A 24,636-nucleotide genomic window follows, 5' to 3' on the forward strand; every position below is an offset into this window, starting at 1 on the left:
TGCCAGGGCAAGAGAGCGCGTGTGTGTGTGCGTGCACACGTGTGTGCATGTGTGTGCTGGTGATGCACACACGTGCACAGTAGCATTTTCATGTTGTAAATTTTACTACTATTATACAACAGATGACTAACAAGAAGGCCAGAGGACAAACCGTTCTGATTTGTCATAGGAATTTTATGCTACTGAAAGATCTGTCGATACTACAAACCATGATATTCAGAACACAGAAGGCGGGAAATCAAAGTAAACTCCAGAAAACCAACTGAACACTTCTGGGGTCAGGGTCATGGTATTTGGTTTTGTGAGGGTGGCTGCCATAAGCCCAAGGACCCCAGGCACAGCTGCATCGAACTGGCAGGAGAACCGTAGGAAGGAGGGCGTCTAAGTGTTATTACGTAATCCATGAGGTTTGTCAGCAGGGGTAGGTTCACTCCTAAACTCTGCCCAAAGTGGGGGACCCCTTGTTCATGGAACTGCTTCTTACCTCTTGAGCAGAGAGAAAATGTATGTGCAATAGTTTCCTTTCACTATCGACCAAAGGTAAAAAAGTGATGGTCACATCGTCATCTGTGTTCAAGTTAGCACCAGCGCCTCGATTACCATAGCCATCATTCTCCATGGCAACCAGGGCCGAGAAGTGGCCCCGCGTGTAGCCCAGAGCGATGGGACTCTTCCAGCAGAAACTCTGTTCCCAGAGCAGAGGCAAATACACACCTGGGGAAAAGGTACAGTCAGGAAGTACACGGGGTACTTCTAGAAGTACAGTCTGCCCCCTAGCATCACTCTGACCCCACCAGCTTATCCATTACTCCCACTCCCACATCCTCAATCTACTTCAATTCATGCTAGAACTTTCCTTTCACCATAATCTACTCCAAATTTGGGGGAATACAGGAAAAACAAGCATGAGACCTTCCCGCCATCCATCAATATATAAGAATGTGACAAGAAAGAAACTGCAATGGGCCCCAAGCAACAGTGTAACAATGCAGTATTACCAAATGGCTTACCTTGAAAACGGGTATATCCTAAAGTTTCTCCACGGAAACTCTTATAATATTTGACTCCATAAACTATAATTGGTCGTCTAAGAATATGTGCAAGTACAAAAATGTGTGTCTGCTCCAAACTTGCTCCAGGCTGTGCAAAACACAAAAAAGAACAATTTCTCCTTTCAGGTTTTAGGAGCAAACCAAGCAAAGGAAAGGAAAACACAATAGGAGAACGTGAAGCCACAGAGGTTAGAGATTAGGTCTTCTGATATACAGACTACAACAGCGAATGCAGACACCACAAACAGCCATCTTCAGAGGCTACAAGGGACCTCACTTTCTATAATGCTAGGGACCAAGATCTTTATCTTTCAAGATAAAGACACTTAGTGTAAATCATAACGCAGAGATGTTTTCCAGTACATGCCACCAGGCACAAAACTCCCAGTGGGACGATGTGTCATTTGAGCCTTTTCTCAGATGCACAGAGGAGCAGAGTTTTGTGACTGTCTGTCTAAAAATGACAGGGCTTCAAATCGACATAGTGTAATGTCTTAGAGAGGATAGGATTCTACAACTCTAAAACAACTCTGTGCAAGAAGGCCAAAAAAGCAATGTTCTTTACTGTGAAATTATAATGATCCTGGACCCAGAAAAAATATGAGGAAATGTTCCACAAGGAGTAAGAAGAGGGAGAGGCTGCTGGTATGGAACATTCTATACTATTGTCGGTCATGGGCACTGTGTTGGCTGATTTTAAAACAATTGATGTTAAAATAAAAGGCATCAATAAAACTTTTTTAAAATGACATTCTTTCTGAAGAGCTAACAAATGGGGGCGGGGGGTCCAAGAGAAACTGCATGATTACATGCATTCATTTCTGAGGACTTTCTTTTTAAAAAAAAAAAATAGGGGCAGCTATGCAATGGATAGAGCACTGGCCCTGGAGTCAGGAGGACCCGAGTTCAAATCCGGCCTCAGATACCTAACTCTCCCTAGCTGTGTGACTCTGGGCAAGTCACTTAACTCCAATAGCCTCATCCAAAAAAAAAACACGCCCAAGAATTGCCATCCTGATTTAAAAAGTTAATACTAAAATACTGCCAACCGTGTATTAGTTTCTGCTATAACTACAGGTGTTCCGATTTGGGGACTGTTAACTTCAGTACTTCATTCACCAATTCGGCATCTCTGCCTGCAGTCACGCTTTGGGCAGGAGCTGTGCCATGGGGTTTGTTCATACTTACATAATAATAAAAGCTAACATTTAAATAGTGCTTACTATTTACAATGATTGTGGAATTTGTTCCTCACAACAACCCTGAGAGGTGCTATTATTATCATCCCTATCTTACAGGTGAAGAGACCAAGGCAGACAGAGGTCTTGCCCAGGGATACACGGCCAGTAAGTAAGTGTCTGAGTCCAGATTTGAACTCAGGTCTTACAGACTCGGAGCCCCTCACTCTGTGCACTGCTACTAACATCTGTAACAACATAGAACACATAACAACAGGAAGGCTTCCGGCCCCAAGTGTTCTTACCTGACTAGCAAGAGAGAGTATAAATGCCCAATCTTCCTGCCACTGTTCTTCTCTGAGGGAAAAATGTAAACCAAAGCTCTGAGAATACCACGACTCCCACTCTTTCCAACGTGTATAAAACCTAAAACAGTGAACAAAGCTTTTAAGAAGAAGCACTCTGCAATCAATCACATATTAACAGTCACAACGCTGTAAGGAATTGGTAAAGCTGCATCTGGTTTCTTGGCCCCGCCGCACGGGAAGGGACCGCGCAGCCTGACTCATAAGATGAAGTTGTGCCGACACACAATGGGGCACACTCCATCCCCTTCAATAAGAAAAGCTCACATTTCTACGGTCTCTTAAGAGTTTTCAAAGAACCTGCCTAGCCACCCTGAGAATTAGTATCACCCCCATTCTGCAGATGAGGAAATGGAGGCTCTCACGCAGTCACTCGGTCCACCAACACGTGCTGGCTCTGTGTCTTCTAGCACATCCAAAGTCAGCAGTCTGACTCACTGCCCAGAAAGTTTCTCATTCAGAACTTCACCACCCTCTCTAATCCCATTTCTTAAAACCGTGATATTGGCAGCAGGGCCTAGTGGACAGAGAGCTGTCCTCAGAGTCTGCTTGTCTGACTCGGACATTATCACTTAACCTCTCAGTGCCCTTGGGCAACTCTCTTCTGTTTAAGCCACAAAGTGGATTGATCTGTAATGGTAAAGGGAACATTCTCACCAGGAGTTTGAAAAAAATCACACAAGCCTGGTCTAATCTCTGACCAAAGTAAAGGCAAGAGTGCCCTCTGGATTGGTAGGTATGTACTGCCCCAGTCATATCCACATCTCAACCATAGCCCTTGCCAAAACAATTAGGAAACATCAGTACATAGTTCTCAAACAATAAAAGTAATGCCTAAATAATTGCCTTATAGTATTTTGCAGTTTAAAAAAAACTGCTAAAACTACAATGAAATCAATCACATAGCTACAGAAAAAGTTTATTGAGCTAAATTAAAAGATCTCTACTAAACTTCAGATAAACACTTATGAAGTTCAAGATACTATACTTGATGCTAAGGATATAATCAAAAATTGAAAGAATCCTTGCCATAGAGCTCATAATCTCTTTCCTTCAAGCCTGACAGGCAGAAAAAAAAAAAACCAACACCTAAAAATCTCATTTGACCATAAGGAAATGACTAAGAGTAGAGTAAGTAGCAGAGCTTAGAAGCTGAATGAATTCCAACTGTTCACCTCTCTACATAATACTTTTCACAAAACTGTGCTTCCTCCATAGGTAATCACAAAGTAGAACAAGAAATAAATATCTGTATTCTTTTCAAGAACAATGCTGTCTATAAATAGAAACTAAGACTGAAAGGAAACAGATTCATCTGGTCTTTAGTAAGTCATAATTTAACCAAATAGCCTTAGTATTTTAATTACACTGGTTTTATTCTTATATTAAATAATTTTTTCAATAAAATTTGACATCAGTTTTTCAAGTATGCAGACACATCTGAATACTTTAAAGCTAATGAGGAAAAAAAAAGTATATTTGAAAGTTCAAGATGCAGGATTTCAGTGGATGCCAGGCATACATGATTTTGTTCACAAATTAACATTTGTGCACTCAACTTAAGGAGTTCTTAAACTCTAGTAGTCTGCAAATCAAAGTCAGGCATCACAAGTTAAATGAAAGTATCACCCAAAATTTCTGAAATATCAATAAATGTAAGTTGTAAAGAAAACAGTAAATTAACCTAAAGGAAAATATTATGTACTTGATAAATATCTAGAACAGAGCGCCAAATTCATGAAGTAAATACCAAACACAAGCTGACTGGGAGACTGAGGGAAATTAAGGTCAAGGGAAGATCAAAACACAAACTCAGAAGAAGACAACACATAGCTGTATTCAAAGCCTCAAAAAAAAAATTCCTGAAACAGCAGAAAAGGGATTTTAGAACTCAAGAAGAAACACTGGGAAAAGAAATGAGAAAAACAAGAAAATCACGAAAAAAGACTCAACAGTTTGGTAAAGAAGACACAAAAAAGTACTGAAGAAAATAACATCTTAAAAAACCAGAATAGGCCAAATGGTTAAAAGAGGGACAAATGTCACTAAAGAGAACTCATTAAAAAGCAGAATATGCCAAATGGAAAAAATATAGACAAATTCACTGACAAAAAGGAGTCCTTAAAAAACAGAACTGGCCAAATGGAAAAGAATGTCCAAACATTCACTGAAGAACAGAACTCTTACAAAACAGAATTGGACAAATGGAAAAGGAGGTATAAAAGCTCACTGAAGAACATAATTCCTTAAAAATTACAATTGGGCAAGTAGAAGCCAGTGTATCCATGAGCCATCAAGAAACCACAAAATGAAGGCAAAGGAATGAAAGAAAATGCGAAATATCTTATTAGAAAAACTGATCTGCCAAGTAGATCAAGGAGAGATAACACAAAAATTACTGGACTACTTGAAAGCCGTGACCAAAAAAGCCTAGACATCATATTTCAAGAAATTATCCATGAAAACTGCCCTAATATCCTATAACCAAAGGGCAAAACAGAAATTGAAAGAATTGACCAATCATCTCCTGAAAAAGTTCCCAAAATGAAAACTCTCAGGAATACTATCAGAGTTCCCAGGTTAAGGAGAAAAACTGCAAGCAGCCAGAAAGAAACAATTCAAATATTGTCGAGTTGCAATCAGGATAACACAAAATTTAGCAATTTCTGTATTAAAGGATCAGGGCAGCTAGCTGGTGCAGTGAATAGAGTGCAGGCCTAGAGCCAAGAAAACTCATCTCCCTAAATTCAAATCTGGACTCAGACACATGCTAGCTGTGTGACCTTGGGCAAGTCACTCAATCCTGTTTGCCTCACTTTTTCATCTGTAAAATGAGCTGAGGAAGAAAATGGCAAATCACTCCAATATCTTTGCTGAAAAAACCCCAAATGGAGTCACAAAGAGTTGCATGTGACTGAAAAATGACTAAACAACATCAAACAATCAGTGGGCTTGGAATATGATATTCAGGAGGGCAAAGGAGCTAGGATTACAACCAAGAATCACCTAACCAGTAAAAACTGTGTGTAATCCTTCAGGGGGGAAAATGGATATTAAATGAAAGAGGACTTTCAAACATTCCTGATGAAAAGACCCAAGACCAGAGCTGAACAGAAAATCTGACAATACAAGACCCAAGAGAAGCATAAAAAAGTAAACAGGAAAGAGAAATCATAAGGGATTCAAAAAAGTGAAACTGTTTACATTCCTAATGGGAAGATGTATTTGTAACTTCAAAGAACTTTATCATTATTAGGGCAGTCAGAAAGAGTATACAGACAGAGGGCATGGATGTGAGTTGACTATGATGGAATGATATCTAAAAAATAAAATTAAGGGGTGAGAAAAGGATGCACTGAGAGAAGGAGGAAAGGAGAGGTAGAATGGGGTAAATTATCTGACAAAGAAGATGCATGAAAGAGCTTTTACAGTGGAGAGACAAAGAGGGGTGGGAGGCTAGACAACATTTGAACCTTACTCTTACTGGAAGCGGCTCAAAGACAGAATACATACACACTCATTTGAGTAAAGAAATCTATGCTACGCTACAGGGAAGTAGGAGAGAAAGGGGATAAGAGAAAGGGGGAGTTGGGGGAAAACTGATAGAAAGGAAGGCACAACGGGGAAGGTGGTGGTCAGAAGTAAAACACTATGGCAGAGCGATAGGGTGAAAAGAGAAGGTGAAAAGAGAGAGAGAAGGATAAACGGGGTGAGGGAGTAGGATGGAGGGAAATACAAAGTAATCATAACTGTGAAAAAAAATTTTTGAACAAGTTTCTTGGATAAAGGCCTCATTTCTCAAATATATAAGAGAATCATGTCAAATCTATAAGAATGAAAGTCATTCCCCAACTGATAGTCAAAGGATATGAACGAGCAGTTTTCAGACAAAGAAATCAAAGCTATCTACACTCATGAAAAAATGCTCTAAACCTCTATTGATTGGAGAAATGCAAATTAAAACAACTCTGAGGTACCAGCTCACACCTATCAGACAACTAATATGACAGAAAATAATAAATGTTGGAGAGGATGTGGCAAAACTGGGACATAAAGCAATGTTGGTGGAGTTGTGAACTGATCCAATCATTCTGGATAACAATTTGGAACTATGCCCAAAGGGCTATAAAACTGCTTACCCTTTGACCCAGCAATACCTAGGTCTGTATCCTAAAGAGATCATAAAAAAGGGAAAAGAACCCACATGTACAAAAATATTTATAGCAGCTCTTTTAGTGATGGCCAAGAATTAGAAATTGAGGGGATGCCCATCAACTGGGGAATGGCCAAACAAACTGTGGAATATGATTGTGATAGATTACTGTGGTATAAGAAATGATGAGCAGGCTGATTTCTGAAAAACCTGGGAAGACTTACATGAACTGATGCTGAGTGAAGTGAACAGAACAAGGAGAACATTGTACACAGTAATAGCAGCACTATGCAATGATCAACTATGAATGACTTAGCTCTGCTCAGCAATACAATGATCCAAAACAATTCCAAAAGACTTATGATGAAAAACGTTACTCACATCCAGAGAAAGAACTGATGGAATCCAAATAAGAGTGAAGCATACTTTTTTTAAACTTTCTTTTTCTTTTTATCTGTGTTTTCTTTCACAACATGACTAATATGGAAATGTTTTACATGACTACACATGTATAACCTATATCAAACTTTTCAATGGGGGAGGGAGAGAATTTGAAACAATTTTTTTTTAATGAATGTTAAAAAATTTTACATGTAACTGGAAAAAAGTATTTAAAATTTTTTAAATATTGAACACTAATCCTTCAAAAACAGAAATTTTGTATTTTCTTTAAAAAACAGTTCATCAAAATTTCCATTCCAATCGATTCTGCAAGGTTGATGACAGATGTCCATGATAAAGGAAACATCTAACTGGGTTTCTCCTGTAATTATCTCCCCCATTAGTTTCCCAATAAGAAATATGATTATCTGCCTCAGGAGTACCACACTAAGTAGCCTTAGAACCTCAGCCAATTAAAGTTAGCTGCATTTGATTCAGCTAGATTCAATGGACAACTGCCCACATATTAAGTGTTTACAGGAGAAAAAAAGTATTAAGAAAACAATTAATTGTTTTGGTTCTTATTAATTCCTCCATCATTTGTTTTAAGCTCCCCAGAACACGACGAAGGCTCTGTATCTAAAATCACATAAAGCACTTAATAAAAAGAAAAATCAAAACAACTCTCACCCCCAGCAAACTGACAATGACAAAAGTTGGGAACAGTCAATGCTACAGGGATTGTGGAAAGACAGACACATTAATGCTCTGCTGGCGGAGCTATGAATTAGTCCAGGCATTCTGGAAAACATATGAAATTATGCTAAGAAAATGATGAACCTGTCCACATCCATAAATGTTCATGCCAATAGAGCCTACTTTTGGACACATATCCCAAGGGTTTCAAAGATAGAAGTGAAGTCCCACATATTCCAAACGATGTACAGCAGTACTCTTAAAAGCCAAGAATTCAGAACAAAGGCAATGTTCATTAAATGGGAAATGACTAAAGAAAAAGCAGAATATGAACGTCTCGGACTACTTACTGAACTTAAATACAAAGAAGCTCAGGAAACTCTCCACAAGAAAACAATCTGCACAATTACAATGGAACAAAGATAACCAGAAACTGAACACTGCATAATTAGAAAAAACAAACTGGATCACAGAAGAGACAAGAAAATGCAGAGCTCGTATTTTTTTTCCCCTTTTTTACAAAGTTTTTATTTTATGAATTAACAAAATGTCTTCTTTTGCTCAGTATTCCCGAGAACAAGAAGCATTTTAAGAGGGACAGGGTTGCTGGACAAATCCAATCACAACAGGATGATAACTAACTGAATTCTTAAGAGATCAGTAAATTTAAATGTGGCAGCTTACAAGGGTTAAGAGCAAGACAGAAAACTAGTGAGATCCTGAGACTACTCAGTAACTCTCAGAACTTGGAACACAAGCTAATCTCACAATTTCCTTAATCTAATCCTTCTTGGATTATATTCTTCATAGAGACCAATAAGTGAAGTAACTGTGCCTGACTGGAGAACAGGTGAGGTCTCATCAGTGGAGTTTCACTGCTACTTTCCTCTCATTTTTCATTGGTTAATAATGTGATAGAGCTGAGGCAATGGGTGTACAATCATTTCTGTTCCCAGGGAGGTCAGAGGCTCCACAGCATGGCAACAGCTCTGCAGATGCGCACATCAGGATAGCTGAAATATCAGAGTCCTGCAAAGGTCATGGCTGAGAGCATCAAGAGACTTGCACTGGCTCCTTTCACCAACTTGTCTTCATGAACATAGTAATAACCTGTCCAAGACCCCAGTGACTATGGAGCCAGTGAGGAGTGCACCACAGAGCTCAGATACAGACAGGCAGCTGGGAGCAGGCTCAGCAGCAAGACATTGATGGCTCTCTCACTAGTCCAGTGCAGAAACGCAGCCTTAGAGTTAGAGCTGTGGCTGGCAGACAGGTGGATGTGCCATCCTCCAGAGACGCTGGCACGAAGGTGGGTCTGACCACACAGGTACCCAGGAGCAGAGCTCGCCCCCCCCGCCCCGGGCGCAGGTTAGGAGGTTCAGGTGCCCCAGCGCATGTCTGCCTGAAGCGCTCAAGGTCACTCGGTGACCCGATTGCGCTTCAGAGCTCATATTGATAATACAAAAGTAGCAACAACGAAATATGTTTTTAATGAAGTGAGAAGCAGAGGAAGCCCAGCACAACCAGAATCACCTCTGAACGAATGTTCTCCATTCTCTATTCTATGTGACTAATGTTTAAATAAGGCTTACACCTTCCAAAGGGACACAGCATGGAGTTCTGCTTCTGCGATCCAAGATGGCAGAGTGAGAAATAAGTTGCTCTCACCCTTCCTTATTAACCTCTGAAAGCCCAGAAAATATCACCCCAGGAAAAACCCTGAAACAGCCAAACCAGCAGAAAGACAAAGTGCAGTAGTCCAGGAGCCCAGCTAGCTTGAGGGACTGACGGGAAAGGTGCCTCTTGCCCTGGGGGAAGGGGAACAGTACAGAACGGGAGGCATCCCAGCAAGCTAGTGGAAAGCCCCAGCTCAGCCTACCAGGGGGAGATCCTGAACCCCAGGTAGTGGGGCAGGCAAACATTAACACCGGGACCCCCAAGTGCCTCAGTAAGGGCAGGGGTACCAGTAGAAACTGGCTCAGCATTCTACAGCAACCAAGTCTCCCGGTGCCTCAGCAAAACTCTAGGGAAGTGCTCCAAGGGTACCCCCTAGGAGGAGAAACATCCTGCAGCAGCGAAACATCCATCTGCAAAGAGCTGAAGAAAGTAAAAGAAGGGAAGGGAAAGGAAAGGCCCGGGTGAGCAGGCAACCTCCAAGGACCAGACTACCCAATCCACCCCTAGAGTTCCAGTGTTGCTGATTCCAGCGGCAGAACCCTACAGCCTCCAACTGCCAGCATCTGAGGCCCCAGCACACAAAGCCAGCAACCGGGCCCCAGGCTCCCAACACAAGAAGCTTGGGTCAGTGCCCCCTGCTCCCCAGCAGGAGAGCTTAATCTCTGTCAAGGCCAAGAAATAAGCAAACACCATGAGCAAGAAGAAACGTACTACAGATTCTTATTAGGGGAAGAGCGAAGATCAAGGCAGAAATTTTGAAGAGGACAATATTGTCAACAAACCCACATCCGGAACCTCAAAAGGGAATATGAACTGATCTGAAGCCCAAACAGCCTTCTTGGAAGAGCTCAAGAAGGATTTTAAAAGTCAAATAAGAGAGGTAAAAGAAAAACTGGGAAAAGAAATGAGAGGTATGCAAGAGAGAATCAATAGTTTGGAAAAGGAAGGACAAAAATGAACTGTAGAAAACAAGTCCCTAAAAAATATAACTGGCTAAATGGAGAAGGAGGTACAAAATCTAACAGAAGAAAACAATGTGTTAAAAATTAAAATTGGGCAAGTGGAAGCTAATGATTCTGTGAGAGAGAGCAAGAATCAGTCAAACAGAAACAAAAGAACGAAAAAATAGATGAAAATGTAAAATACCTCACTGGTAAAACAACCAACTTGGAAAATAGATCCAGGAGAGACAATTTAAAAATTATTGGTTTACCTGAAAACCATGATGAAAAAAAGAGCCTGGACAGCATCTTTCAGGGAATCAGGGAAAACTGCCCTGAGGTCCTAGAACCAGAGGGTAAAATAGCCATAGAAAGAATCCATCGATCACCTCCTGAAAGAGATCCCAAATTGAAAACACCAAGGAATATAGTAGCCAAATTCCAAAATTACCAGGTCAAAGAGAAAATACTGCAAGCAGCCAGAAAGAAACAATTTAAATATCATGGAACCACCGTTAGGATTACACAGGACCTTGCAGCTTCTACGTTAAAAGACTGTAGGGCATGGAAAACGATATTCCGTAAGGCAAAGAAGTTTGGAAAAGGGACACACCATTCAGATTTGGGTTTCATATATCATCTTCCTTTTCTGTCTCTGTATAGGGAAATGTTCATATCTGTTGGCATTTGACAAGTTCACAAAAACAAGAAGGTATTTATCTTTAAAAAGAAAATGTACTTCATTTCTTTCCAGAGGTGAGGATTATGAGTTTAGAACAGCACATATTCTATCAGACTGTTAATGTATTGATTATTTTTACAGAACCAACTGTTTTCTTTCTAGGTCTTTGTTATACAAGACAGAGCTCAATGTTGGATAAGAAGGAGAACATATTTAGAAATAAAGGTAATGTAAAAACAAAGAAAAATAAAATTTTAAGAACTACTTCTGAAAATCCATAAATTGCTGGTAAATGGACCGTTTCCACATGTAATGATTTAGAATTAAATCTTCCTTTCTATTCTAGCAGGATAGAACAAATAAACACTATTACTACTACTTAACTCATATACCCAAACAGTCAAAGAAAGTGTGAAGAGGAATATAAACTTGCTACAACTCAATGCAGATAAGATAGTAGAAAATTTCCTGATTAAGAATTCATGTCCTGATTCTTACCATGAATCTGTAGATCTACTCATCCCTAAATAGGGCACGAATGCCCTCTACCCTCAACTCCTCAAGTACTTCTAAACTCAATGTACTTATAAAAGCATGTCTTCGATGTCTGATTTTTCAGGCCCTGCTCACAAATGGAGAGGTTTAAAATGAGAAGTTAAAGGTCACACTTGCACACCAGGTTTTGCCAAGCTTGGCATGCTGCCAGCTCCGAGATGCCTACTGTTAGCTCACATACCCAGTGATCAGGTCTGCTTTCTAAGGAAGGCCAGCCTCAGAGTTCCATGGTCTTCTTAAGCACAGCTAACCGTACCACAACAACCAAAACTGCCCTGTGCTTCCTCCTTCCTGCACTCTTCTCCATGCTTCTCTACTCGAGCTCAACTCCAATGGGCCACACACACATGGTTTTGGCTTCAAGCCATCCCTCCAACTCACATTCAGAGGAGCCCAGCAGTCACTCCAGCCACCTTGGCCATACCTACCTTGCACTTCTCAGCACGAACAGGTGCTGACAAAAGAAGGAAAGCATGCCAGAAGCAGGCTACCCACTGCTACCACCTGAGCCTTGGCACAACCTCTGGGAAGTATGCAGCAGCAGGGGCTTTGCAGCCACAAAACTGGGGGAACAAAGCCCCAGAAGGTGGGGGGTACCCTACATAGAGCTCCTTATAGTGCAGGCCTTCTCTTCCCCTTTCAGACCCTCAATGATAATTTTTAATTACTTTCAGCTACTTGTGGTATACACATACACAGCTCCCCCCCCAAAAAAACTGAACATAATAAATCCAAAAACATAATGAAAACATAAGTAATATTTATAACTTCTCCTTCACTCAGGTCTTATTCCAAATTCTCATCATAAAATAGAAATGACCCTGAGTTTTTGAAAGCCATACCAAGTAAATACAAGTTCTAGTGGCATCAAGTATGGGAGTCATCTAAACAATGTCTACCTACTATTTGAGAATCAAGTCAAGCTCAGTTCAGAGGTCATCACTGGAAGACTGGCCAGCTGATGGTAATCCTAGGAGGACAGCTCCTAGAAGGGACCTCCAAAGCTATCTCATGCAACCCCCTCATTTTACAGATGAGGAAACTGAAACTCAGGGGCGTTAAATGATTTGCCCAAGGTCACAAAGGGAGCAAACATCTAAGGTGAAATTTGAACCTAGGTCCTCTGACTTCAATAAACAGTGTTCTTCCCACTGTGCCATGAATTTTTGTGGGAAAAGCAACTAAAAACAAAAAAAGACAGAGAGACAGACCATTTACCGAGGCATGGAAGTTCTGTGAAATCACAGAATGTCTAGAGTAATGAATTAGAATGTATAAGCTCCTTGAGGTCAGGGACTGTTTTTGCCTCTCTTTGTATCATCAGTGCTAATAAACATAGTTCATGGCACACAGAAGGCCTCAATGTTTTTTGACTAATAAAAGCACAATTAGGGTTAGGGTTAGTTATTATCTTGTTTTTAAAGGGTTTTGGGGGGGGGGAAGGAATCTTTAGGGTGGGAATGATCTTCTACTTCGGTTGCATCTTATCCAGTACAGTACTTGGCATATAGTCTCAACTCCAAAAACGTTGTTGATTAGCAGGCACATTCATAATGTCGAGTAGCAGGTTTATAAGGGTTAAACACAGATATCAAGAGTCTGTAAATACCATGCTTTACAACGTAAGGAAAAGACCAATTATTTAAAGGTCACCTTCAAATTACTCTGTTTCATAACTCGGAGCAAAGATGTGGGAAAGACATGGAAACGGTCAAGCCGTCCTCCCATGCCAAGCTTCCCTGGAGAAAGGCCTCACCCAGAGCAAACTTATTCTAGCCCTGCCCCTCACCAGTGTGAGCAGTCATGCAGGCTGTCGTGGAGGGCTTTGCGCAGCACTGAGTCCTTGTCATAGATGCCCCAGGTGGCCTGTAGCACTGAGTCCAACAAGCAGTCCCCTGCAGTCCGGTTCCAAAGTGCATAGAGTCTACTGTCCAAGCGAGTCGCCAATTCCAAGGACCAGTTTATAATCGGAGATTCCTCTTCTAACTCTAAGAAGCATTTAAAACATGCTCATTTTTGTATCTGTGCAATTAAGGCATATTTTAGTAGGACAGCTTATTCACAACCAACGAGAAGGAATGGAGTGGTATAAGATTTACTAGTGGTCACATAAGTAAATTAGGAGAAAAACTTTTTTGAGTTATCCAAACATCATAGGAATTCACAAATAAATTATAAAACAATTTTAAAAGATCCAAAGCAATAAGTTATTTAGGAATTAAGTTAGTCAGGAAATCACATAACCTCATCAACTTACAAAATTCTGTATATGTTAACAATTGGGACCTAGAAGATAATCAAGGCAAATTTCAAAAATAGTTACTTCACCAATTTGCTTGTCTCCTTTATCCTAGCAAGAACTGTGACACGGAACTTTATAATTCCCATATAACCATCCAGACACTGAACAACTCTATCACAGGGTCTTAAAAACTTAAACAGTTTTTATTTCAGTGATCAAAAATATAGAAGGTGTATGCTCAGCCTCTAAAATGTGTGCCATACAAAAATTATTCCACTGATCTTTAAGAGTTATCAATAAAGCAACAGGTTATAATATAATTAAAGCTAACTATAATCACTCATGATATCACAGGTCTTCTTAAAAAACAACAATTACCTTACTGCTTACCTTTCTGAACATCCCTATCAAGCACTTCATCAAATAATTTTTCTTGTACTGTGGGAGGCAAGTCTTCAATATCTAGAAGAATGGGAAACAAAAGGGCAGGGAGATGTGGGAATGGGAAGACACATTTTACAGAAAAGAATAAACTTGATGGGGCAGCGAGGTGGCGCAGTAGATAGAGCTCTGGCCTTGGAGTCAGGAGGACCTGAGTTCAAATCCGGTCTCAGACACTGGACACTTACTAGCTGTGTCACCCTGGGCAAGTCACAACCAATTGTCTCACCAAAAAGCAAAAAATTAAAAATTAAAAAAATCAACTTGATAATGGTGTCAAATTCCACTAAAATATCACCATATCAACTCATGTTGCAAGGTAAATTTTATATAGCAAAAACATATAAAGCTCTAGTTCATAAACTATCAAAAATTCCATTTTAAAATGCCAAATAAAACACGTTTTACTTAAGCACCACTTATTCATAAGTAAGTCTCCCTTCTAGTCCTCATTTTAATGCCTTAGGATAATGTTTTAATGACAAAATTAAATCCATTCATTAACCTAGGTTTCACATCTCCTCTTATTTTTCATTCCTCGGTTTAAAGATCAAAACTCAGTACCTAAGCCCAGCACTGTCTCGTAAGGTCATTAACACTTAATGGCCAAACTCCTCTGTAGCCACTGTCCATAATACTGCATCCTGCTCAGTCCTGCCTGCAAAAGGACTTCCTCTAACTCCAGTGTTCTAAAGCCCAATCAGTGGTCAGTGACACACACTTCTATGTACACTTGTTCAATGCCTTTCTGCCCTTTTTACAGTCACAATGAACTATTCACTCAACACAAAATGAAAATCTAATCATTGTGTTGTATATATAATTCCTACTGCTAGGACCTAAGTATACAAGAATATATTGAAGTTATTTTTCAAATTAAGTTTGCATAAATTATTAGCGTTAACCTAAAACTGCTACTTTTTTATTTTTAGTTCCTACTAAACAATTCCCACCTTTCCTTGGGAAATGGAAAAATCATTTGCGATTTTGCAAGGTTGCCTCAATGGCAAATGCTGTTCCAATGGACAAAAATGAATTACTCTTCTCCCTTTACCAACTCTGCTTTTTTCAACTATGACATTAAGCTGCCCAACAAATGTAGATGCCCACATGGAACCTTTACTCTAAAAACAATGGTCTTTGGTGATATTTTTCAATGACAATTGGACAGAAACAAAAACAAAGATGTGTGATTCCAACCTGAAGACTCACTAGCTCTATAGAGAAATATGGAAGATAGGCTGTAATGCATGAAAACATTCTATGCTTATATTAAAAAGCATAGCATGCAAAAAAAAAACCATACACATCCATACAGAAAGGCATAAGTTATTATTTACATAAACCAGACAAGCACAAAAAAATTACAAATGTAAAACAGATAAGGATTAGAATGTGGTTTCCTTTTCCACCCCTTACTCCCACAGAAAGGGAATAATTCACTAAAATGTTCTCTGAAAGCTACTCTTCTTTGCCAGCACCATGCAATTAGATAAATAATACAACAGAAAGGTTCCGGTTTCATAGTTACCTGCAGGTAATGTGAATGTAACAAGATCGGTCAGAAAATAACAAGCGAAGTCCCCCTTTCGTTGATGGAGGGAGGCAGCAATCTCACGTCGGATTTGTTCTGTCAGCTCAGGACACACCATTGCTGGAATGCACTTTGCTGCTTGCTGAGATACCTGAAAAAGGAGACAGATTGGAAAGGAATTTGTTTGATGTCACAACAGCAACAACAATGGCATTCACTACAGGCCAGCCACTGTCCTAAGAGCTCTGCAATATAATCTCATTCAATTTTCACAACAATCCTGAGAGGCAGATGCTTTTATTATCTTCATTTCACAGGTAAGGAGACTAAGGCAGACAGAGGTGAAGTATTTAAGGCCAGATTCAGGTCTTCCTTCCTCCAAGCTCAGCACTCTATCCACTGCGCCACCAGCTAACTAATAGGCAAGTACTATTATCCCGATTTTACAGATGAGGAGACTGAGGAAGGCAGCCATTACATGATTTGCCTAGGTTTAGACAGCTAGCGATCACCTAAGAATTTGAACTGCTGGTCACTCTGTGCTCCTCGGTGCTTATTATACGATAACATAAGGAGAATGAGAAGGGGCACACACAGTTCAGAGAAATCTAGAAAATCTCTGCTGAATGAGGTTAGCAGTTGAGCTGAGTGTTGAAGGAAACAGGACCTGAGGTGTCAGTTAAGACTCAGACCGCTGGTCCAATGTGGAGTCCGAGTGTTCGGCTGCCAGGGGTGGGTAGGCTTTTCTCTTCCTCTCTCTCCCTCCACTCTACACTCTGGGGGAAAGGAGGTCAGAGGAGCAGAGGTCAGAAGCAGCAGGGGAGGAGTCCTCTGAGCTCTCACTTCAGTTCCTGGGGTTGCCTGGCCCAGCTCAAAGGGAAAAGGAAGCAGAATAGTGAAGGCCTCATGAGCCACATCAGTGATAAACACTTTGGCAAAGACATATTTTCACAGATACGCTACACTCCCACTACACTTCAATTCCATGAAGTAGCCAGAGAGATCAGTGCATTTCTCACTGGTGATGTACTTCATATTAGAATTCTAGACCCACAGGACTTCAGGGATGGGAGAGATCCCAGTAATCCTGTGGTTCATTCAAGGATCTTTATTTGCAGGCAGAAGGATTTATCTTATGTGAGAAGAGGGCCTGTCAGAGGCTGGAGTAGGAGGGATGGAGTTATGCTGTTTTCTGTCTCTGAGAAGGTAATGGAAAGGTGTGATCAGAGACTTTAATCTTGGGAGGGAACTTGGAGATCCTTTTGTCCAAAGTGTGTTTTACTGATGAGCAGACTGAAGTTTACTAAAAACTATTTGTTAGGAAAAGAAGGAGGTTATTCAGTTGATACCTCCTGCTCGCCGGGCCAGGTGAGATCTCGTCAGACCAGCAAGGGCCCATCACATTGTTCTCAGAAAGAATGCCTGTGAACAATTGCCCTCAAAGCCCTCCTGGAATTCAGGAGGAGGTGAGTCTCTCCTTCAGGATGGACGCTTCCCTGTTCTTTAGCTTGTCTATATTTGTTACTCTCTGCATTAATCTGGGAAGATTAAATAAAATGTTTTACTTAGAACCTTAGCCAAATTATAGTGGACCCTGGCCAATATTATTGACATTTCAACATAGTTCACTTGGGATGAGGTGTCATTCTCGAACTGGCCACATGCTAGGTTTGGGGTCAAAAGACCTTTCTCTGATTTCACCTTGGATGGTCCCATGTGGCTGACTGGGCACCAAAGAGCCACTAAAGCCCTTGGAAGCTCTGCCACCTGACGGGCTTCAACTGCTAGCAGTGGAAGGTCTTCCCACACTGAATGCACACACCTCAAGCGCTAAAAATAACTAAATGAATAAATGGGATCTTGCAATCTTTCCATAAGTCTTCCTCTACTCAAGTCTTCTTTTCACGCTTTATTGTGAACTGAGGGGTGGAAGTTCTCCAAAAAATGCCTGCTGAATGCCAAGTTTTCACAGGTCCTTCCAAGCTGGAGAAAGGTCAGCTCTGAGCACAAGGCTAGGTACCAAAGCTGAGGTCCATGAGGGCTGCAAGGAGATGAAATTTTGATCCACAGCACCTCTTTTTTTTTTTTTTTCCCCTTTTTTTTTGGTGAGGCAATTGGGGTTAAGTGACTTGCCCAGGGTCACACACCTAGTAAGTGTTAAGTGACTGAGGCTAGATTTGAACTCAGGTCCTCCTGACTCCAATTCACTGTACCACCTATCTGCCCCCACAGCTCCTCTTGAAGACAATCTACAGAGTTTTGAAGAGGCTGTGATTCACATCAGGGGAAAGAACATCCAACTCACAAATACCATCCTCTTAACATATAACTGTTCAGTAACTCAGTAGTGTCCAACTCTTCAGGACACATGGACCACACAGTCCATGGGGTTTTCTTGGCAAAGACACTGGAGTAACTTGCCATTTCCTTCTCCAGTGGATTAAGGCAGAGGTTAAGTGATTTGCCCAGGGTCACACTGCTAGTCAGTGTCTGAGGCTAAATTTGAACTCAGGTCTTCCTGACTCCAGGCTCAGTGTTCTATCCACTGAGCCACCTAGCAGCCTCATAGGCAAACAGAGGCAAACAGTGATTTGCCCAGGGTCACACAGCCACTAAGTGTCTGAGGCTGGATTTGAACTCAGGTCTCCTCGCCTCTAGGCCCAGAACTCTAGTCTCTGAGTCATCTAGCTGCCTCTCTCTTAATATATAACACATCTCCCAGAACACATGAGATTTCTTGTGAATTTTTGTGACCACCCTTTTAACAGTCTTGTTAAGTAATTGGTACAGAGGATAGCACACTGGGCCTGGAATCAGGAAGATCTGAGTTCAAATCCAGCCTCCAAACTGACTAGCTGTATGACCCTGGGTAAGTCACTTAACCTTTCTCTACCTCAGTTTCCTCAACTATAAAATGGGCATAACGATGCCACCTACTTCCCAAAATTGTTGTGAAGATCAAAGGAGATAGTATTTGTAAAGTGCTTAGGACAGTGCCTGGAACATCGTAGGCACTATATCAATTTCTAGGACCACAATGATGTTACATGCCATATAAATACATATCCCTTCCCCTCCCCTCTGCACCCTCCCTTTCGAGAGTTGTTGTCAGGATCCCATAAGATAACGACCATAAAACTTTGCAAGCCTTAAAGTACAAATGCTAGTTATCCTCGTCATCGTCACCAGCACCACTGTTCTGACCAGCATTAGCACATTTGTGGGCCTTGTCCTTTGCAGGCAAAAAAGGTTTCTCTTCTTTCAGCCAGGGCCTACCCCATTTCCTCGTGAACAGCAGGCACATTAAGTGAGGCTGCCTGAACTGACCCAAGCTCAGGCCTCTTCCTCTTCCTCCCTTAGAATCAGCCTGCTCCCTACTCCCACCCTTTTCCAACACGACTCCAGCTCCTCCATTTTTTTCCAAAGCAATGCATCTTTTTCCACTTTCAAAATGGAAAATCATGGAAAATAAGATTTGATGTCTCCTCCCCACTTCATACTAGGAATTCATTCCTGAAAAAATGTGCCAGAGGTTGTATTTTAAACCATCTGTGCTCTAAGTCAAGCTAGGGCAATGCTACTTTCTTTAGGTTAGACACAATTTTGTAGGTTAACTAATTGTTCAGTAACGAACATACTGTTACTGAAAAAAATTATCTATAAAGACCTGAGTGGAGAAACTGCTGGACAATGCCCAGAGGAATACAAGCTTTAAGCATGTCATTCCAGGGTTTTCTGACCCTCAGATAACACTGCGATACTGCAACAGAGCTGTGATGGCATTAAGGTGAGTACTCTCTCAGTAGGTCACCAAACATTTATAAAGCACTGACCCTGAGATCCTCAGTTACCCCTCATTCAATACAAGAAGGGCCTGTTTTTGGTTTTTTTTGGGGGGGGCGGGGGGACAGGACAGGGGACAGACAACTCATGTTTCTGATGCTGTCTTCCTATGTGACTTATCCAGTGCAATTCCCTGTGTACAAAAGATTGCAACCTGATCTGACCAACAGACGCTGTCTTTGATTCAGTGATGCCATACTCCTGGCTGTTCCAGGAACAAGACCCACCATCTCGCAGCTCTAGACATTCTCTCCGACTGCCCTTCATGCCTGGAATTCTCCCTACTCATCTCTGCTTCCTGGCTCCCTTTAAGTCCCACCTAAAATCCCATCTTCTATAGGAAGCCTTCCCCAACCCCTCAATTTCAGTGCCTTCCTTCTGTTAATTGTTTCCTATTTATTCTGTACAAAGCTTGTTTTTGTATATATGTGATTGTGTGCAGTTTCCCCCCAGCATTTAGGTGGCATAGTGGATAGGGATCACTCCTCTTCCTGAGTTCAAATCCTGCTTCAGACATTTACCAACTATGTGAACCTGGGCAAGTCACTTCATCCCATATGCCTCAGTTTCCTCATTTGTAAAATGAGCTGGAGAAGGAAATGGCAAACCTCTGTAGTATCCCTGCCAAGAACACCTCAAACGGGGTTGCAAAGAGTTAGACATGACTGAACAACAACAATGACAAAAGTCTCCCCCATTAAATCACACGCACCTTGAGGGCAGGGACAGTCTTTGCTTCTTTTTGTATCCCCAGTGCTTAGCACAGTGCCCAGCACATAGTAGGAACTTAATCAATATTTACTGAACGATTATTTAGACTCTCCATTGTCCTTATGGTGATCCTAAACTTTAATTCTTGGAGACTCTGCCACTCCATGGCTTGAAATCGTATCATGACCAGAAGACTACTGGTGTTCAAAATATAAATACACACACACATGCATGTGTTAAATATATAGACATATACACGAATACATAAATATATATTTGGAGAAAGAAAGAGAGAGAATGCCACGCCTCTGTTTCAGAAAGTAACTTGGGGTCATTAAAAGAGCTGTGATTACCCAACAGCAACGTGCTACTCGAAAGAGACTGTTTCTCTAAATATTATATACTGCTGCAGCCTCTTAAAACAATAACGTCACATTAATATAGCACTCTGAGGTCTAGAAACGTTTTCCCTCACGACGACTCTCTGAGGAAGAGAATACAAACTGATCCCCTGTTTACAGAAGGGGAATGTGAAAATTCAGAGGTCAAGTATCTTTTTAATGACAATAAGGACCATGTCTTGAGAATCATAATATTATTGAAAAATACACTGTAAAAGGGTCAAATCCCACAACATCTGCCACTTACAATCTCTGTGACCTTCAACAAAGCACTGAAGTCTCTTCTCTAGGTCTCAAATTTTTCAGGTGTAAAATGGGGTGACATGAAATGATCTCTTGGGTCCCTTCAAGCTCTTCCTGCCATAACTCCCCTGGGGTGCACAGGGAGCTGCCCACAGCAGGCACTTAAACAGGAAAAGAAATGACAAGTGCCCCAGGACACTGTCTCACTGCTTGCGAGGTGCATGAGAGAGAGCCAGAAGTAGCTGAGCGCTCTCTCTCTCTCTCTCTCACTTCTTTAATGCTAGGACATCAAGTTTGGCGCCAAAGAGAAGAGGATGAGAATGAAGACATGTTTGGAAAAGCTGATTATAGGATTTAAACTCAGAGCTATCCTATAATCATACTTAAAACTGTGCTCAAGAATGTCTGCATTGAGGAGCAGCTAGGTGGTGCAGTGGATAGAGCACCAGCCCAGGAGGACCTGAGTTCAAATCTGGCCTCAGACACTTGAAACTTACTAGATGTGTGACCCTGGGCAAGTCACTTAGCCCCGATTGGCTCACCAAAAAAAAAAAAGAATGTCTGCATTGATACTCAATTGATGAGCATCTATGGCAGGATGACCACTACGACAGCCCACAGCCTCTACAGGTCCTTTCTCGGTCCTCGTCCTTCTGGACCTCTTAGCAGCCTCGGACGCAGCTGAGGGCCCTCTTCTCAACACTCTCTCCTTACTAAGGTTTTATGACTCTACTCTCCCCCTAGTTCTCCTCCTCGGTATCTAACCACTCCTTCTCTGTCTCCTTTGCCAGATCCTCCTACAGATGGCTCCCTATAACCACAGGTGTCCTTCAACGTTCTGCCAGGGGCCATCTCTTACTTGCATCTCCCACTGCCTACTAGACATCTCAAACTGGATGTCCCACTGACAGCTTCAACTCAACACGCCCAAAACCAAAAGAATCATTGCCCACCAAACCCTTCCATGGTCTCAACTTCCTTATCGCTATCTCCCCCAGCACTCCCCCCCAGGCACTCAGGCTCCCAACCTAAGTGTCATCCTGGCCTCCTCACTCTCACTCCCCCTCACTCCCCAGATCCAAGCTGCTGCCAAGGCCTGTCAACTTCACCCATGCCGACATCTCTAACGCTCCCCTGCCCTGCCCCACCTTCTCTCACCTGACACGGTCACCACCCTGGTGCAGGTCCCTGTCAACCTCACGCCTCGGCTACTGAAACAGCTGCTGTGGGGTCTGCCTGCCTCACGTCGCTCCACTCCAATTTGTACTAAAGTGCAAGTCTGATCATCCACCCCCTACTCAATAAACTCCAGGGGCTCCCTATCACCGCTAGGACCCCTCTGTTTGGCTCTGAAAGCCCTTCCCAGCCTGCTCTGCTGCTCTCTGGGCCGTCTTCTTATGCTTTACTCCCCCTCCAGCAGCTACCCTACAATTCGACTTCCCTGGTGTCCGTGCTCATCCTTACACCAGACCTTCCATGTCCCATCCCTCCAGGCCTCCACACCCCCACCCCTGCCCCCATATCTCCATCTTCAGGCTTCCCTGGCTTCCCACCAAGTCTCAAATAAAATCCTGCCTTCCACAAGAAGCCTACCCCAAGCCCTTACCAGGCTAGCCCCTTCCTTCTGAAAGTACTTCCAACTAGGCCCACAGGTACCATGTGTGCGCACAGTTCTCTTCATGTTGGCTCCCCATCAGACCAAGTTCCTTGAGTGCAGGAACAGTGTCGGGCTCTGTAGCACGGAGCGTGGTACGCACTAAGTGCTTGCTGAAAGCTCGCTGACAAAGAGACATGCCGTATCTGTCCTCTCTCTTACAATTCTCTCAAGGTGCAGCACCCAACTTGCTCAACACCTTCCTTCCCCTATGTCTTTTACATTTCATGGATCCCACTGCAGTAATCAGGCTATAGTTCTGTTAGCCTTCACCTTCTGGCAACATGGCAGGCCCATGATCCTGATCCAATATTTCTGATTTTGATCAAACATCTAACCCAAGAGGATCCTGTCCTAACTTCATTTCTTGTGAACAGGGAGGGCATCATTTGAAAAATGGTGCCACCTACTTGCAACCACCATTATCTACAGGCTAATCTTTGGGTCACTTGTAACTTTAATTCTTTGAAAATTATGGTATACAAAGAATACAAACTGGGCAGCTAGGTGGCACAGTGGATAGAGTACTGGCCCTGGAGTCAGGAGGACCCGAGTTCAAATCCGCCCTCAGACACATAACACTTACTAGCTGTGTGACTCTGGGCAAGTCACTTAAACCCAACTGCCAAAAAAAGAGAAAAAAAAAAGAATACAAACTCCAAATATCAAAGTTCCTACTTACCTCTGTAAGCAATATTGCTAGCATGTCCTGCCTCTGAAAACGTATTGCCAGATGTACCAGAGTGTACCCAACATCAAAGGCAGATGGGCGATTCAGCAAACGAACTTCATCAGCAGTAAGCTGCCGTGCAATATCTCCACCTGATGACTTATATGCTTCTATAGCAGCTAAATCACCCTCTACAACTCCTTAAAAGAAAAAAAAATAGAAATCTGATTAATTGTGTTTTTTTTAAGAAGGCAAGAATCTGTGTCATTTATGTCAATGCTAAGTCCCTGTTCCCTGTCCCCCCCACCCAACTCCTCTCTGAACTCTGATTTAGGCCATCAGTTACACTCCTAAGGAGTAAAAGACGAAGTAATCTATAAAAGTAAGATTTTTTTGGTTACATACTCACCTTCCCCATTTAGGGTTGACCCTAAGCTCCAGCAAGATTCAGACATATCTAATATAGTGTAAGAACAGGAACTTCTCAAAAGCAAGTACTACATTCTACCTGCCTGGGTAACTGGCACATAGTCAGCACTTAACAAATGCGTATTGACTGACTGACTGTAAGAGGTCACAGAGGCTGCTGGAGTAGGGCTGGTGGTGCTGGGACCAACACTATGAAGCCTGCACAGCAAAGATCTGAGTGTGGTTTGGCCAAGCAAGCAATGAAATCATTGGTCCAACTCACTGACCTGGAAGAAGTTTTGCTTCAGGTTTAAAAAATGTTATCACTGCCTTGACACTTCACTTTTAAAACTGGGTCAAAATAAATGCTGACCTTACTGTGTCTTCAGTAGTATTCTGAAGTTGTTTTTGTTTGGGGTTGGGTCTTTGTTTTATTTGGTTTTGTTTTTGTTTGAGACAAGTAGTGTGAATTTTTGATTCAGATGCCAATGAGAAAGATGTGGCAAAAAAAAAAAAATCACTGACTTTCTAAATTATTTCCAAAGTGAAAATAAAAACCAAAAAGTCTCACTTAAATCTATTACAACTGGGGAAAGGGAGGAATGGGAGAGAGGTACTGTGGGCATAGCCCCCAATCCTCCTGGCGTCCACCTGGCATGACTATCAGAATCAATATTCATTTGTCACGTATAAGATAACACTCACTATTCACCACACAGAACAAAGTTGTAGGTCAACTTCAGATTGGTACATAAAATGATGTTAATGGCATTAACTAAGGTCTGCTAAGTACCAGCTAGAAACAGAGA

General features: G+C 41.8%; 1 protein-coding gene and 1 pseudogene across 1 annotated transcript in view; both read right to left on the reverse strand.

The window, feature by feature from the left end:
* ZRANB1 (zinc finger RANBP2-type containing 1) overlaps nucleotides 1-24,636 on the reverse strand; it is a 79,180-nt gene that overhangs the window by 3,528 nt on the left and 51,016 nt on the right. The window contains exons 3-9 of the mRNA XM_027855921.1: nucleotides 23,432-23,619; nucleotides 15,895-16,048; nucleotides 14,313-14,384; nucleotides 13,470-13,668; nucleotides 2,536-2,656; nucleotides 1,011-1,140; nucleotides 485-714 (exon numbers count right to left, since the gene is read on the reverse strand). Coding sequence (XP_027711722.1) covers nucleotides 485-714; nucleotides 1,011-1,140; nucleotides 2,536-2,656; nucleotides 13,470-13,668; nucleotides 14,313-14,384; nucleotides 15,895-16,048; nucleotides 23,432-23,619 — 1,094 coding nt within the window. The remainder of the gene's footprint in view (nucleotides 1-484; nucleotides 715-1,010; nucleotides 1,141-2,535; nucleotides 2,657-13,469; nucleotides 13,669-14,312; nucleotides 14,385-15,894; nucleotides 16,049-23,431; nucleotides 23,620-24,636) is intronic.
* Nucleotides 7,440-9,912, reverse strand: LOC114038583 (annotated as a pseudogene).

This window comes from Vombatus ursinus, unplaced genomic scaffold (genome assembly GCF_900497805.2).
Source record: "Vombatus ursinus unplaced genomic scaffold, bare-nosed wombat genome assembly UNPS02011353.1, whole genome shotgun sequence".
NCBI classification, from domain to species: domain Eukaryota; kingdom Metazoa; phylum Chordata; class Mammalia; order Diprotodontia; family Vombatidae; genus Vombatus; species Vombatus ursinus.